At 45.2% G+C, this 18,096-nt stretch overlaps 1 protein-coding gene across 4 annotated transcripts in view; it reads right to left on the reverse strand.

Moving 5' to 3' along the window:
• The window catches only part of RREB1 (ras responsive element binding protein 1), a 122,501-nt gene extending 114,381 nt beyond the window's left edge, over window positions 1-8,120 (reverse strand). For 2 of the 4 annotated variants that reach the window (XM_063161105.1, XM_063161080.1), the window contains exon 1: window positions 6,923-7,261. Coding sequence is in view for 1 of the 4 variants with exons in the window: in XM_063161071.1 (XP_063017141.1) it covers window positions 7,719-7,758 (40 nt within the window). In the remaining 3 variants the exon portion in view is untranslated. Of the gene's footprint in view, window positions 1-6,922; window positions 7,262-7,718; window positions 7,919-8,012 lie in introns of those variants that run through there. The other 2 variants (XM_063161071.1, XM_063161089.1) reach the window with 2 other exon arrangements.
• Window positions 8,121-18,096: the final 9,976 nt, after the last annotated feature.

Consider the following 18,096-nt stretch of genomic DNA (forward strand, 5'->3'; position numbering starts at 1 on the left):
GTGATACAGCTCTCTTTACACTTTTACAGCATGGACAGTCAGGCTCCTGACAGTCCAGAGAATGACAGGAGATCTTACCAGGCAGAAAAGACACCTATCTACTGTAAAGGCTGAGACGTTGCTCCAAGACTTCTTCCAGAAGTTGACAATGCCTACAGTCTTGAAACTTACTTGGAAATACAGTAGGATGTACTTAGCAACACCTGGCTGGGGCATCTGATAAGGTAGAAAAACAAATGATGCAGTGGTTGGAAGAGCAAACCAAAAGAAATATACAACAGCTAAATACAAGATGGAAGTTACATCTCTGTAGAGAAGCACTTGTCACTGCACTCACAGTTCTTCCCCTGGAAAATACAGTCAAACCTCACAAATGGAATCCCTCAGTAATCCAGCTACAGCTCTTCTACAGGTGGCTTCTCTGGTGCGTGCTTCCACTTCCTGAACCCTCAGTGTCTTGCTTAGAAAGCAAGCCTCCTTCTGCAGCCCTCCTCCCTCCCACCCAAAAGCATAAGGATGTACACACAGCTAAGTATGTCAGCTTTGCTGCAAGTTATCCAGCTGGAGACCATTTCAGGACACCTTAATGCTTTTGGGAAGGAGGGGATGAAGCAGGTAAGCACATGCATAAGACACCACAGACACCTTGTGTGTTTCTGCAATACAATGGCAACTGCATCAACATCAGAAAAAAAATGCACACTTGGGTGAGGAACAGCACACAGGTATTCATGACCTGGTTGCTTCTCATGTTCTCAAAACACAAAGAGCAATAAGATGTGATGAACTTAATTTAATAAAGAAAATACAGTTTGTGTAACAAAAAGAGGAACTTAAACTAGGGTCCTTCCCCTACCCAAAACTGAGGGGTCCAAATTAACAAGGAAGTAGTGCTGCATATTGGTGCAAAATCCAAAGCAGCTCTCTCTTGTTCAAGCCCTGATGTTACCAGTGTGAAGGAGTCCAGCCTGAACACAGCAGTGGAATTTATTGCTGTGATGCAAGAGCTCTGAACAAAGCACTCCCAGCTACTGATACACCTGAACACTGACATCACCTGCTGTATGAAACAGGACTAACAAGGGCTCCAGTTAAAGCCAGCTAATCACACCAATAACAGGAAAGCTACACTTCAGCATGAACGTTTTGTTTCTCTCATCCTCAGATAGGAAGCACATACCTAACTTAACTAAAAAAAGTTTGTCAACTGCTGACCATCCTCCATTTTCAAAGACAGATGATGCAAGCCCCCATTCCTAAAACACCTACGGGTACATTTGTGCTGTTTCAGGAAAGCACATGCTAACACCTGTTAAAGTATCTACCAGGAGATGCTAAGTGGAGAAGTTCCACATGTATGAAAGGCTGGAAATTCCACTATTAATCACAAAATATCTTTCTCTTTTAGAACCAAATTAACAAGTCACTTAGGCACATCAGCACAGAAAATTTCCAAGAAGCTTAACACATTTTTTATCCAGAGTGACTTGAAAGTATAAATTTCATTTTTCAAAGCTGACACTGGGAAGTCACTTGGCCATTGCATGCAAACACCTTTCCCACACTTTTTCAGAGCATTACACAAATAACATCCCTTGTGCAAATGGATCTTCAAAGAAATTTCAGACAGCAGGATGTAGGGATGCCTTCTCCAAAAGGAAAAGGATCTCTCAAAATCCTGAGATTATATAAGTACATAAGATAAAACAAAAAACATTTTTACTCAGGAAGATTAGATGCAGGAAAATGAATTTGAAAGTTGCATTCCACATGCTTCTACAGGAAAACTGCAAAGGAGACAGGAGAGGTCATCAAGGCCTGAAAGGCCTCCCTCTCTAATGGTCCTTGGAATACCTGTTTTAGCTCAGAAGCCTAACAATGCCCTGGGGGATTTTGACAGTTTTTCTTTTCCCTTGCTGTAACACCTCTGTGGATGGCTGGGACTCCACAGATGAATCCTGCTGTTGAAACAGCTGCCTCTCTCTACATCTTTAAAGAGGTATTCAGATTCCCTTAGCCTTACTTAGTTGAATCATTCTGTATAAACAGTCACCACCCATCAACTATGTATTTTTGTAAAGCACCTAGTCAAAGGCAACCACCTTTATTGATTGCTATGCTGGCCAACCTGAAGGCTGAAATGTTATTATTAAGGAAAAAAAAAAAAAAAGAGCAGGATACACTTGAAGGCCTGTGTTGTTTTTAAAGGAAGCACAGGTCCAGGCGTTGCTCAGCGACATCAGGACGATTCCTCTCTGCCTGCAGGAGGCTGCTCTAACAGGTTTCATACCAGCACAGCCACAAGCCAAGTATCCCACTGACTCTTCTCCCTTTTGTCCAGGCCCTTTTCCTTGTTCTGACCCTTTTCCACCACAACATGAACGAGCCGCGCAACAGGAGCCCAGAGCATATGCCCCAGCTGGCAATTATTTCTACTTTCAACATTTCATAATAAAGCATTAGCACAAGCTCCAAATAAGTCCTGTCACCCTGCTCCAAGTAAAATGCTGCAGGAAGGAGCGTGAGATGCTGCGGTACTGCTGGCTCAGAAGTTTGTACTCTTTTAAGTCACTGGCCCTCAAATGTTGCTATTCAAAACTGAGTGGTACAGGGTGAGGCGGAGGGAACACCTTCGGGTGGGAAAAACATCACTGGCAGACATCAAAGATAAGCCATCATCAGATTTCTTGCACCAAAGAAGAACAAAGAGTCAATGCTCCTGAAATTCCTGTTCAGAAGTACCCCAGAACACAGCCAGCACTTCCCACCTCAGCCAACCTCACCTCTGCTCATTTGTAACCAAACGCTGATAACCAAACCCGGCCTGGCAAAGCTCTGCCAGTTTCAAGCCCATTCTGGCTCCACACAAATACCTTGACTTTTCAGTGTATCACCAGAGAGTGACATTCCCAGAAATACCCAAGTCCTGCCTTTGAAATCACTGCCTGTGAAGATTCTTCTAAATGTGCGTGGGGGAGAGGGGGAAACCACAGCTCCCACAGGTGCTGGTTTATGTAGGACATTAAAAAGAAAAGCAACAAACAAGCAAACAAAATAAAACAATGCACACAGAGAAAGGATTCCTCATATGCCTCCCCAAATAAAACCTGCTTTAACTGCTGAGCAACATCTAGTCAAGTCAAATCTCCCACCCCAAAGCAAGAAAAAAAAGCTGTTGCATTGTCTCAGAAGGCAACTCCTTCTCACCCTCAAAGTTTACATCTGCTCCATAAAAGACTTTCCAGCAAAGCTGCAGGGTACCTGAGCACTCCATCCATGATAAAGCTGCTCTCAAAAGAACACCAAGCAGTTTCTGGCCCCTTTCCAAGTTGTAGAATGTTGTTGAAAAGGCATATTTTAAAGCTGTAACCCTATCACTGTCCATCTTGCTTGAACTCAGAAAGGAGGCAGAAGACAGAGAGCAAGAAGTATTCTCACTACCTTCAGGAGAAGAGAAAGCAGCACTACCATCCTCCTCTACAGACAATTATCTCCCAAGCAAGAAGCTACCACATCAACAAGGCAGCAGTGGCAAACTGGTCTAGTAACACAGTCCAATAATACACTAATTTCAAAACAGCCTTTATCGTGCTGAAAGAAGAAGACATGATTTCACAAGTTTTAAGAGTGTACACCTAAAACAGAGATTTCCAAACTTAGGCATCATTCATCAAAAAGTTAAAAGGGGCTTTTTTCCACACATGCATAGATTTCAGACTAACAGGATTTACTTGTTTTCTGCCTGTTCCTGGGGAACTTCTGCAGTTTCTTTCTTCCCAAGACTGTCCCTGCAGGCTGCTATCCAACATACATCAGATGCTCCTGGAGCAACAGATAACTCTGGAGGGACATTTGCAAAGGGCACAGATCAAGGGCCTGATGTTAGTAAAATTTCAGTGTACTGGGGGAGGGTAGAATTACTCCTGTACGTAGGTAATTTGAACATTTGACACAGTCCCCTGGAAAGCTTTACTTCTGCATCTACATATATTTTTTTTTTTTATGTCTTACTAGGAAAAGGTGTATTTTAAGTAAATTAAAAAATTATTGCAACTTAAAAAGTGAATCCTTTTCAAAAACACTCAGGTTAATTTTAGCATCCTTCTGTTTAGCTGCTTAGCAACACTTATCCTATGACCTTCTAAGCACCACCTACTTTTACAAGGGATAATGAATATAACCAAAGGGATTTATCTATATGTTTTTAATCTATACAGTGTAAGTGCATCACCAGTTTTTATTTAAATGAGAAATCCAACCCAACTGAGAGCAATTCAAACTATTTCTGTTTAAGAAGAAAGTTTCACAGACTAAAGTCAAGCTACTGTTATGACTGTAGTGTTGCTTCAACACAGGCAAAGTGATAATATCCTTAAGGAGTGAGAAAAGCACTACACAGGTCAGTGTTTGTATACTTTGGGAAACACTGCACTTATCTTTGGTACCAAAAGAGATCACACATGCTACTGGCAGGTAATGAAGAGATTCAGCTTTCCCAGTTTTGAAAGCTGAAGTTACTTCCCAATCCTCAATCAAAATAAAAAGCCATTTTGTCAGAGGGTCACTGAATACTGTAAAGAGTTAAGAGTGGCATCACAACCTGGGTGAGCTAAGTCAGAATAAGATGCTTCATTACACTGAAATCTTCAAGTGAAGCTTCAAACACCCAGGTCCAGATGGGAAAAAAAAAAAACCAAGAAAAAAAACCCCAAACCCCAGAAAAACAGTCAACACTCTGCCATATAAGCCAAATATATATATATATATATATATATATATATCTTCTTTAGCATTGTTCTCAAAAGAAATGTGTAAGAGTGGCTACATAAATAGTCAATTCTGATGAGCAAATAAAAACTTGACAACTAGAAGCTGTCTGTGAAATGAAAGGAGAATAAAAGTTTACTTGACTGCACTTAAAGGATGATATTTTCCCAAGTACACGATACGAATTCAGTTTCAAATACGGATGCCAGGAGGAGGAAGGTGAGGGAGCAAAGGAGGCCACCCTCGGTCGGGAACAGCTGCCCTGCAGCATGAGAGGCTGGGATGCGTCCCTGCCGGCAGGTGAGGCAGAGCCCGGGTACTCTGATTGATTGGATGATGGATTCATGCTGTTCCTGGGATTCTAACAAACAAAAGGGCCTATTCTTTCCTGGATGTACCCAACTCCGGTTAAGGCTAATCGGCATTATGCAGGCCCACCAAGAAAAGACTATATACCCTTAAGTCTTCAAAGAGAAAATTAAAACCTAAAACAAATATGGCTGGCCTGACCCTGAGTCACTGCATCCCTTTCACACACGCTGACCCTGTGGAAAACAGGAACTGCGGTAACAAAACTCAGTGCTGGTGTCAAAACGACCGACCTCAACGAAAAAACTTCAGCCATCATAACAGCTGTCTACTGTGCGCTGTAGGGGTGACAACACGGCGTTATTTAGCAACTGCTCCTGTTGTTAATGAGCAATTTCTTTTCCAAGCCATGGGGCTGGATGTTGGAATGGTAGGAAACATCCACTGCATTGGCTGTCTCTCTTAGACCACTGCCCCCAAATCACACTGAACTAGGTGTTTATTTTCTCAAATAAGTAAATACACTTGATCTTATCTCCAAAACAGGCGAAAGAGGGAGCTGGGATGAAAACTGAATGGTTGGTGTGCCCCCCCGCCTTCCCTGCAGCCATGAGCCCGGTGGCTCCCGGGCAGGATGCTGGCTCCTCGGCGAGCAGGACCAGAGCATCAGCTGCGGGCCGGAGCCCGCGGCGCGGCCGTGGGAGGGCGGCGGGCACGGAGGCGCCCGGGCCTCCGCGGGGTGCGCAGCCGAGCACAGCGGCCCGGGCAGGGAAATGTGCTGAGCCAGGAGAAGCGCTCTCCTCCTTCTGCGCAACCCCGCGAGGATGCCGAGGAGGGGAAGATATCACAGCCGAGAAGTGAAACGGGGAAAATTATTAAAAAACGAAAGAATAAAAAAATAAAAAACCCAAGCGTGCGTGCGGAGGGAGGCGGGGGAGAAGTGCAGGGAGAAGAAGCCAAAGGAAACTTATCTGCGACATGACAAAGTTCAATCCACCGCCCTCCCTCCTCTGCTGAAAAAAAAAAAAAAGTTGCAGCATCTCGGCGCGCCCCGCTCCCGGCCCGGCCCGCGACCCCCGCGCCCCCTCACCCCGGGCGGATGGGGCGGGGGGGATGCCGAGCCCGTGTGCTACGAGCTGGGCAGGAGGAGCTGCCTCGCATCCTCAGCGCGGCCCCCGCGGCGCCGCCGGGGGTGTCCGGCCCGTAGCAACGGCGATGGGGAGGGAGCGCAGTCGCCCAGAGACGGGGCTCGGCCGGCTCCCATCCGCACCGGGCACCGCGCCGGGGGGCGCCAGCCGCGCCGCCCCAAACTTTTGTTTTCACCTCAAACACCGCCACGGCGGCAGGGGGGTCACCTCTGCCTCGCCGCTCCCCCCCCCGCCAGCTGGGGCTGAAGGGGGCGAGGGCCCGGACACCCCTGCTCAGCTTCGGATGCTGCCCGGCTCCTTCCTGTAGTGGTGACGCCGCCCAGGCGTCCCTGGCCCCGCCGCGCGGGGATGTGTTCCTGGCACCGCACAAAGGCAGCGGGACGGGGGGGACCCACGGGGGGCAGCGCCCCCCGCCCTCCCCGGGCACGGCTCCCCCGCGCCCCCGCCGCGCAGGCCGGGAGGGGAAAGGACACGCACGTCCCTACCGGGACGGGGGGGAGGAAGACGGGCGGGGGGGGGGGGGGGCGGCGGGTGGAGAAAGTGGAGGAAAGGCGAAAAAAATCAAATAAAGTAAGGAAGAGGGGCACAGGAGAGAGGAGAGAGGTACCCGGGTGCCGAGGAAAGGCAGGCGCGGCCGTCCGGCCCTGCCGGGGGAGCGGAAAGTGAGCGGAGAGATGCGCGGCGCAAGCCGGCTCTACCTGCGGAGAAGGGGCGCCTTCATCCCAACTTCCCAGCTCCGGCGCGGCCCTCCCAGCCGGGAACTGCGGGCAGGGGCCGCCGCGGGACCCGCCGCCACCGCCGGCAGGAAAATAACCCTGAAGGAAAAGTTAAAAGGCAAGCTCGGGAGACGGGGGCGAGCCGGGCTAGAAGATGTTGCTTCCTCGCAGCCCCATCCAAATTGTGGCGGTGGCTGGTTAAAAATAAACTTTGCAGCAGGAGGGGGGGGATGATCTGGCCGGATTCCTGAGCTCAGACGGTTTAATATGGATGAGCATCAGGTCCTGAAGGCAAAACGCCGCGGCTGGTGCCGCTGGTTGGTAGAAAGTCTGCAACAGGGAAGGGGAAAAAAAAAAAAAAAAAAAAAAAAAAAAAAAAAAAAAAAAAACAGGAGCCGCGGAGGGAGGAGAGGAGAGGGAGGAGCGGGGGAAGGGAAGAGGGAGGCTGCACGAACTCATCATCATCTCCACCGCTGCCAGCCAAACTTTTTTCCTCCTTTTTTTTTTTTAAAGGAAACTTTTTCCCCCCCTCTAAGAAGCATTTCATTTTTTTAAATAAGTCGCACAACCAGCCGACACGCTGCAACGTCCTCACGGCCGCGCCTGCCCCCTCCCAGAAGTTTATTTTTCCTCATCTTTCTCCCTGCCCTCCCTTAAGAAAAAGAAAAGAAGAAGGAAAAAAAAAAAAAAAAAAAGAAATAGATATCCCTCCAGAGTTAAGGCACGCTCCTGCCCTTTGTGAGGGAGCTCCGCGGCCGGGCAGCCCCGCGGTACTTACGCCGGACTTTGCTGGGGCTGGGCTGCTTGCGCCGCGACATGCCGGGAGGATGGGCCGCCGGGGGGGCGCGGGGGCGCGCCGGGGGGAGCGCGCACGGGAGGGAGCCGCAAACTTGTTCCGGAAAAAGGAATCAAAATGGCGTTTCTGTGGATGTGCAAAGTTCATCAACTCCGCGCTAACTTCCCGTCCTCCGCGCCTCCCTGGAGGGGAGAGATGGGCACGGTTAGGGACCCCGCCGCGCCGCGCTCCGCGGGCGCCCCCGCCCCCTGCCCGCCCCCGCGCTGCCCCGCGCACCCTGATAAGGAGACACATCACGTGTCGCTCCGGCTCCTCTCCCGGGGACGCGCTACCGCGGCAGCAGCAGCCTGTTGCAAATAGCATCTCTAACTCGCCCTCGTCGCGGGGAGGGAGGGGCGCCTCCAAGGAGAGGAGTGAGCACAACTTTCCCCCCCCACCCTTCCTCCGTCCCTCCCTTCTCCGCCCGGCAGCGCAGCGGCAGCGGGATGCCCGGGGCAGGCGCGGGGGAGCGGGGGGGCGGCCAGGTGCCACGCGGCGCCCCGCGCCCTCCCGCTGCTCCGCCGGCCGCGCCCGCGGGGCTCTCCCGGGCGGGCCCGGCCCGCCGCGCTCCCGGCCCGCCGTGCGTGTCCCCCGGCGCCCGGCCGCTCGCCCGGATCGGGGCCGGAGCGCATCCGGAGCCGCCGGTGGCGGTGCCGCGCCGCCGGCTCTGAGGAATTCACCAGGGCTCTCCGCTGCCGTGGAAATGTCTGTGCATCCTCCTGCGCCTCCCAGCCCGGTGCCTCACCAGGTACAGCGGCCGCAGGCAGCACAGCCCGTGCTCCCCGGGCAGGAGTCACCTTCTGGGTGTGTTTGGTTCCTCGGAAACTTTTCGTCCTTGCGCGATTTGGGTCCCCGCAGGGTTCACTCATGCCTCCAGACCTAAAGGACACGTTAAATGTAACAGCACCGCGAACATCAGCGCAGGAACAGAGGTGCAAATGCTGTGCCTAATCGAAGGCAAGATGCGGCCGCTCGCACGTACAGGTAGTTACACTGCGCGGCTCCGCACGCACCATCCTTCCCGTCACTTTCCCTGCAGTGGAAGTTCAAAGGTGCAGGAGACTTAACAAGTGATGGAGAGGTGTTCAGAGTGGTGAGGATTTCACTGTAAAGCCGGTACCGGTTTAGAGTTGTGTGGCAAATAATAACACTACATAAAAACAAAATACCTGGCAATACTCCATCCTGAAAGCTCGATGGGAAAAAAAGAAAAGAAAACCAACACTGCTTCCAAGGAGTGCCTAATGAGTATAGGAGGAACCAGCTTACCTTTAAGGAAATGGTTATTTACACTACATCTAGAGCTACTAAAACTAGGCCTTTTAAAGCTGTTACTGGTGAGGTGGAACCTGCAGTCTCTGCCTGTTTTTTAAAGAAACCAAGTAATGGCCTCTAGGCAAAAGGCTTGTGCCAGCTTACGTGGTATCCTATCTCCTGATTGAAAAGGGATTCACCTGGAAAACAAGGCGAAATTCCAGGTATGTGGCAGTGAGCCCTCAACTGACTTTTCACAGACTATTGCATGTAAGATGTCATGATTAACTTCATTTGCACCATTTTTTCAAATACTGGATAAAGGCATACAAGTCAGGAATGCACAGGTCCTGTCTCAAAGCCATGAGCTGTGATTCATATCAGTAATAAACCTCATCCCTTCTGGACTCACAAGTAAAACACGTGCAGGTCTGGTGAACTGGGAGTTAGAGATGCCACAAGTGCAAAACCGAAAGGTAGCACACGTATATTCAGAACGTGAAACTGCAGCTTTGACATGTGTGTGATGTGGTGGTTTCTGCGGGCTCAATTTTTGCCACTTGTGCTCTGTACTGAGTTCTCTGCAGTACTTCCCAAGTGGAGTTGCTGACTGACAGAGGAGCAATATCATTGTTTATCCCACAATATTAGCAACAAACATGAGAGAAAGCACATTCTCATTGTTCTAAGGTTCTTATTTTACCAAAAAAAAAAAAAAAAGAGAGGAAAGCCATTAAAAATAAACTGATAGCAAAGTGTCTTTAACCTTTTCATCTCTGTCCCCATTGAACCTGTCAACCTGCACTGGCAGAACTGCTGGTAAGTTCAGCAGCTTTACAGCCAGCTTGCATCTTCAGTATCATGTGCTGTCAGGCATCCAATTAATCAAAAACCTGAGCAGTTTATCCATCTCAGGCTCAGCCCTTGAAACATTCTATTTACATTGAAAGACTGCTGTGATTTAAGCCTTCATGGCACACACATACAAACTCACAGAGACTGGGCCTGGTTTGCACAGCCATTTATTTGCACAAATGGCTGCAGCTGAAACTGGTGAAAATTCCTGTATGGGTAATCCTATTTGGAGGTTAGCAATGCATGTCTCATTGACCTCTGCCTAATATTTCTAGAATAGTCTTGGAGGCATTTTGGACTACCTCAACATGAAGATTCCCATCCTCTATGTATTTTTTAACCTTGGAGGTGCTTAAGAGCCCTTCGATGTGGGAAGTTTAGCAAGCAGGTATATGGAATAGATGGAATAGAAAAACAAGTGTTTCTCAATTCAGCATCTGAAATCTGCTCTGAAAAGGTGGACATGTAAAACTCACATTGGAAAAAAAATCATGATTTTAGTCTTTGGAGAAAACATGCAGGTAGTTTTTTATAGCACCCCTATTCTTTTTGTAAGATGGAATGAAGCATGAACCAGTACATACTGTGTTACATTAATACTGAAAATTAAAAACCAACAAACAACCCAGTGATGAAACAAAGTTATGTAATAACTTTAAACCCCCATTAACTACTAGGGTTTATAAAATAATAAAAAGTTATATGTCTTTTAGCAGTTAAGGAATTAATGATAATTCTGGATTATTGGTGGGCAAGAGAAATTAAATATTTCTTTCAGCCTTCTGTCATTTGAAATTTTATAATGCATCAGAGAGGTAAAACACCACTGTGGTCTAGTACTGAATGTGAAGTTTTGAGCAAATGGTTCCTTTTTTCTATTACTTATTTTAGAGAAAGAGAGGGTAGAGGTAATTTCTGTCTAATAAACCCCACTTTTATGAATGACTTTCCCAAAATGGTACTACTGATACAGCTATCCTCTTCATTCTGCACATTTCACTCTTTACATTACTGTGGTTTATCCCATCTCCTTTGACCACTCTATGACAAGATAAGTAAAAAGTTGGGGTTTTTTTTCCTAGGACGATTCATATTTTCTAGACTTTCTGGATACTGACTGTAAACACACTCAGGGGCAAGAAGACTTTCTTAGCTTCTGCGTAACCCTCACACACCTTTCCAATTCTTCACAATAAGGATAAATACAATGAACAATAGTAGAAATAAAACCAATAGTTTTGTGAAGATGTTTAGTGTGTTACCATATTCATTGACACCACTGGGTGACACAGCAATATTGGTGACAATAGCCACCTGCTGTGGTCCCAAGAAAAGGACAACTCCACCTCCACCCTCAATTTAAATATCAGAGATGCTGATTAAAGGTATTCAAGGAGAGAAGAAAAACAGGATGTATAGCTTATATGAAGGCCACAACCTGAGGATGTCTTAAAGCACAGAGACTAAAGCTAACGTTAGCGTTAAGAGAGAAGTTAAAGGTTAGTTGGAAAAAAATTTTCCCCCATCTTATGAGACATTATCAACATTCTGTGGTTTAGATCTTGATCTTTAGAAGTTACTGTAATGTCTTGCAAATTTACACATCACTTTCAGCCAAAGGAGTTCAGAGTAAGGCATTTCTCTGGCTAACCAGACACATTTTATATGCTGAGAGGCAGGACTGGGCCCTGACTTTACAACACCTCACGACTGCTGGGTGAGGGCAGCTGCCAAGCCCCAGCTCCCTCGCCCTGATGTGGCTGTCCAGCCTCAGAGGATGTCAGAGGCATTTGAAGCCCCGTGCCCTGCCTGAGCTTGTGCTGCTCAGCATCCGGAGTCCTCTTGCTGCCATCCTTTTCCTGATGTCCTCGCTCGTGCCAAGAGGGAGAACTCGGCTGACATACTAACACAGGGAAAGGCCTACTTGGAGGATCAGAGAACATAGCCCTGAGGGCTTTGAGAAATAAGTCTTTATAAAACCTGAGACCAAAAGAAATGTTTGAATTTCCTTTACATTTCAACCAGTTATTTCTTTAAATGAACAAACATGCCATTGCTGAGTCTTCTCATGGGTTGAGGGTTTTTTTTTTTTTGCTTAGAGGGTTGGTTTTTTTCCAAGACACAGGTTTCTTGGGTCAAAAACCCCTTAAGAACTAATGCAGAACTGACAAATATGACCACCATAGAGGCAGGGTAATTATACAAATAAAATGGGAAAAGTTCAATTAAATATATATCCTATAAATTGCTTGGAAAAGTTAATGAATTTGTGCACTAGAAAACCACACAGAAGAGCATAATCCATGAGCTGCAAACCCTCTCAAAGCATTTGTCTGAAGATACAGACTATCTTACAGCATTGCCATTTTCCCCATGCAGGGAATTGTGATGCACCACCATGCTCAGCTACCCTGGCCTCTGGAAACTGGGCAACTGGGGAACAAGGGAGTGGTGGAACTTGCTCCTGTAACAACCCCACTCACTATATTCAAGGGCAGCTAGGCCAAAGCTTTAGTCCAAACTTATTTTAGCATTAGCCTTTACAGAGTGAAAGAAAAGCTGATGTATCCCAGCATGCTTAAGCACTTTCCTTCACATCCCAACAGGCTGGCAGTGGCAGGCCTGGAATTAAAACCAGTATTTCCCCCAAAATCCCAGTGTAGTTCTCCAGGCACAAAGCCATCCACTCTGCTGGGTGTCTCTTCTCAGCAGACAGTGTGTTAGTGATAACAAACAGCAAAAGATCATGTGTAAGTGTTTGCTCCCTGTTTGCTCTGAGACATTTCAACAGCGCAAAGCAGTCCTTGTGCTGGCTCACCTAGCCAGCCAAGACTACCTCTTGGCTAAGGATTCATATGGAAATATGAAGATAGTGTTTCTGAAACTCACACCACTTCTTTCCCCCCCATAGATCACAGCCTGTAGGACATAGTGCAGGACTGCTTGGAGTTTCTGGCTGCAATAATTGCTGGTCCCATCTCCTTCTCTCTTTTCACTGTGGGAGTCTCCTGCAGATGGATGCAATGCAGAGCAGCCCTACTGCTGGGACTGGACCAGCTTGATGAACTAGTCCCTTTCCCCAGCTCTAATTTTCAGGAGGTAAAAAGTAGCATAAACTATTCACCTAAACTATTGTAACAATAACCAGTGTTTCTAAACCCTTTCAGGGGAAATTCACCAGCCTAAACCTATTTTTCAGGATATACAGTCGTAACTACAGAGAATGGCTAAAAGGGTAATCAGCTGACATATCTTTCAGCCTTATAACCAAAACAAACAACAGAGGCACAAGAGTGTTATTACAGTTTTAGTAACAAAAATTCTTTAAAGAAGAGTTTTAAAAATAGCACGTTTTAAATGAATGAAACTAAGTAAGATTCCCTCCTGCATATTGAATTATTTAGCAAATTTTGAAGCAGCACAGCCTACTTCTTCCTCAACAGACTGTTTGAAAACGTAGCATGAAAAAACTAGTGGGTAGATGTTTGACATTTACATTCTCAAGCAATTCTGTGATCACTAATGTAGAGCCTCAGAAACAGGTTGTATAATCCATGTGCAAGTGTGTCAGTGTAGAGACGGGGGAGGTAAAAGAACAATAAGCAAAACCATCCACTGCAATACTTTCACTTGTTTTAAAACTCTGTATTGTTGCCCAGAAACTTTTGTTGCCTGGCAATGCAAAAAACCACAGGTGTGCAAAAAGAAGTCAGTGTTCAATGCCCAGCCTGTGATTTGGTACTAACATGTTTCATTCTTACTGACCACCCAGCCTCTCACACCCAATTGATTGTTAGCTTAAATGTGATTGTTTTCCCTCCCAAAGGCAAGTAGTAAGCCAGCTGTGTGTTTCCTTGTGTCTCATTTGCTAGGGAGAGTGGATTCTGAAGCCTCTCACAATCAAAATAAATGCAGGTTTAAGCATTTATGCTTAAACAAAATAAATGCTTCTGTTAACAGCCACATCATGTTCAGTTTTTCAAATGGAGGAGACAGTGGCAGCTAAAGGAAGGTGGCAATATCCAATTGAAGCATCACTTATTATCTTTTGGTATCATAGACTAGAGGTGGGAAGCACCTACTCTCCATTCTCTGAGGCTGCCACAGTAATTCTCTGCACAGTACACTTTTCAGTACTGTCTTGGTTTAGCTTTAAGTATTCTCAGTTACGGAGGATTCAACAGTTTCTGTTGGGATCTTGGGCTGTACCCTTGCTGATTTTTCTATTTGGATGTTTCTATTGATTTTTCTAGCCTGCATTTTTATTTTCTTAACTTTGGGCCACTGCTAATTATAGCTTACAGAGTGCAAATAGAAAAGGGGATGGGGAAGAAGGAAACCCCCGTTGCAGGGAGAAGATGGTAGGCAGTGCTTTGAGATGCGCCCACAAAGCAGCATAGAGGGCCAGCAAGCAGCAGAGACGTGAAGAAATAGGAAGTGAGGCAGCAGTCATGAAGAAAGTAGGCAAGGAAGCAGTTACCCCGCAGGGAAGGAAAAAGCAGGACAACTTTAAAGGGCAGAGATTAGTATAACTTGGGGGAAGCTGCAATGACAGGATTTGGGGAAGAGAGGAACCAAATTACCAGGAAAAAATGGCCAATGGATGCAGTAGGCAAAGAATCAAGGAGGAAGCAGAAGAAAATGGTGAGGCTCAGGTAAATGAATATGAAAAGAGTCATTATGGTTTTGTACCTATTAAATTGTGCTCTGCATCTCCTTAAATCAGAAGCAAAATTGCACTGGGTCAGGTCTATGCCATAAAGTTCTGCAGGCAGATGTGCAAAGGGATATGGTTTGCAACTGAGCTTAGAACCCAGCTGTGCTACCAAAGGCAGCAAATGTGCAGAGTTAGGCAGTCAGAACCATACCTTCACCAGCACAGCTTGTCATTGTCATTGTCATTCAGACAATGACAAGATGAGCCATGCTGGCAAAAGCAGAGTCTTGCTGTTGTAAATGTTACTGGGGGTAGTTATACCTCTGCTGCAGTGTACAGGGCTGTAACTACACCAGGAGAGCTCTCTGCTTGTCAAAACAGCCATGCTCTGCTAACAGATTGTCCATAATGGACACATGATTGAGAGGTAAAAGGAATTCTTCTACTGACATGACTTCCACAACCACAGCAAAAACTGTCAGCACAAGGTTTTTCCTGGCAGAGGAAGATAGCTGTTTAGACCAGAGGGGTGTAAGATAAAGACATATTTTAGATAACTTCTGAAGCTTTCATACAGGAAAGTATTTGCTTCTACAAAAAGAAAACTCAGTAATTGCCAAGTGTATGAATTTAAGGCAATGTGGATAAGAGCATTCAAATCCTTTTACCTTTATTTATCATTCAACATTCACTTGTTTTTAAATATAGGATTCTTGACAAGAAAGAATTCTCAATATATTTTTCTGCATTCCTGTCTTCAACTTGAATAACAGATAATGTGCTCCATAATCTTCTTTCCTTCTGTGCAATACAAAGAAGGTGAAACTTCTCTTAATGAGCATACAGGCAGGAAAGGTTTGGTAGAGAGACAAACTTTTGCTTTGTTTTGGTTTTTATTTTTGTTTTTGTTTTCAAAAAAAAAATTACTTTGCTCTAACTGAACTGAAACTTGAAAAGGAAAAAACCCCTAAACCCCTATTATCAGAATGAGTGCAAGAGAGCTGTTACCTGAAATGATTCACTGTATGGAAATCTCAACTCTTGAAATAAATGATTTCTAAGAACAGGTCATAGACTTCAGCCTCTTCCTCAAAAGAACTCCAAGTAACTAGAAAGGGCAGAGGACATTTAAACTCCCACTTTTCAGCTTGCAATCAATTTTTACAGCAAAGGATTAAAACTCTTGGAATTAATGTCTATGAAAATATCCTGAAATCCTAACACTCATGCAAAATTTTTCCTGCAGTCTTTTGTGAACTGGTAATAGACTGCTGTGGCTCTCTAAACTCAGCAGAGAAATAATCTTCTGAGCTATAAATTTGGATGAAATGGCAACTGCAAATAAGATTTTCTCTAATAATTTCCTGAACAATCTTATGTACTCATTTCATACACACCTTCTGAACGTGTTTCATTATGCTGTTTTCCTCCATGTCCTTTCCCTTTCAGAAGTGGTTGAAGGTAATTCTTAGAGTACAAATGAGCAGCCTGAATAATTCAGCAAAATTATTTTTAAAACTATTACATGCAAAGAAACTAATTAAAAAAACACAAAACCCCCAAGAAAAGTCCTGGGGGTAGAGCCTAATGTCACTAGAATAAGAGTTATACAGCAGATAATCCAAGAGGAGGCTGAGGAGAACACTGATAAGGTGACCAGTGGCACAGTGGATGGAGCACTGTATTCTTACCTCTTGAGATTTGGGTGAAAAGTCTGATTTAAAAACACATTAAAATGACTGTGATGAATTCATCTTAGAGCCTTCAGAGCAGTAGTCTTCATGTAAAAATGAGGACCTTCTGTTGAAGGACACTAATTCTCTCCACAGTTGCTTGTCCCCCTACACACACATACTAAATAAGGATAGGAAGCTGCATGGGTCTTCTGACTGAAAAGTACGATTGCTTTTGTTTCCTGTTTATTTTTATCTGGTATTTAGAGAGTTTTGCTATAGTTATATGCAATAAAGAACTGTGTAGTTGATATTCTCCTATGTGACTTGAGATTCAGAGCTGTGGTTTCTGCTGTAAATGGGAGTGATTCACCTCAGAAGAGCTGGTAGCTGGTCTGTTATTCTCTGGGTGCAGACTTAATCCGTAAACTCCAGCCTGATGTTTTTCCATTGCTCCCCGGTCCACTAGCCAATGGACAGAATTCACCACAGTCCATACAGTTTTTTGGGATAATCTCAAAGACAGATCCACTGATGATGTTCCTGGTCTAGACTGCAGTTTACTAACACTGCAAAAGAGAGGAAATATTCCCTGCACTAGCTTGAGTGTGGTGATTCAGTAGAGCTGGTATCATTCGTCCTGTCCTATGATGAACACCACATTGCCCAACCACACTGGAAAAGAATGAACAGGCTCAGATTTCCTATCTGGAAACGGAGAGCTGTTGCAAAACTTGGTACATGGATAAAATAGAAACAACATGTATGTTGCATGTAAATAGGAACAACGGCAAAATCTTGTGGTAGTAAATTGAGGTTAAATTGGCATAAAAGTGGTGAGGTTTGGACAGCTAGGACAGCAATGGAATGAAGAGAAAGTAAGATGGGAGTGGTGTATCACAGTTCAGTATACAAAAGTTTGGTAGCATGGAAATTAATACAGACAGTTCCTGGCATGATTTTGGGCTAGTGCTGACTGCAAGAGGGCTGCTGTACAGCTGGGATACTCGTGTGAAAATGTTAGCAGCATATGTAATAAAAACCACTAAACTGGAATTATACAGAAATAAGTTATTATTGAAACACAGCTGTACTTTGAACAAAGCATTGAGGAATTTATAAGACAATGATTTGCCAAAGGAAACAGCATAAACTTATCTCAGCCAGAGAGCCACAACCAGTTCCTGTGGCTGCTCCCCACCACCGAGCACAAACTCCACTTCCCTCCAGCCATGAAATGGGGACCAAAAGCTTTCACTGCATGGTGTGCTCCATATCAATTCCTATAAATTGATGTCCTCTCTTCACATGCACTAAAAACGTGTCAAGTGTCTTGCAACTTTTTCACCCTCTTTATCATTGCTATCACTCTTATCATATGAAAGTTGATCACAAGTGAATTGTAATTATTCAGCTAGCAGCTCAGTGGTGAGAACATCAAAGCACAAGTATGTTTGTAGGGTTAATGCATGATTATTTTAGCATCCCAAAGGCTTTGGAATGCCATGCCATCCAATTATCCCAGGGCTATGTGAGAAGAGGGAACTTCATGTAATTAGGAGGGCCTAAACTAAGCTTTCAGGATCAGTAGAATACATCATGTCACATTTCCCAATGCCAGCTGTTTCTCCCCAAACTTTACAGAACATAATACTACAATTTTTAGAATTTAAAAAGTGAAACAAACACGTAAAATCAGACTGTCGGATTAGTAATTACATCTTAGTTTTTTAATAGAAAAATCAATATATTTGCCAAACATTATAAATATGCTTATCAGACTGCCACTTCTGAATGAGCATGAGATCCATTAAGTCATATGCTCTGTTTCTGCTAGGAACCAATATTTCACCCATATCAAATAAATTTTTTAAAGGTTATT

This window comes from Melospiza melodia, chromosome 1, assembly GCF_035770615.1.
Source record: "Melospiza melodia melodia isolate bMelMel2 chromosome 1, bMelMel2.pri, whole genome shotgun sequence".
NCBI classification, from domain to species: Eukaryota; Metazoa; Chordata; class Aves; order Passeriformes; family Passerellidae; genus Melospiza; species Melospiza melodia.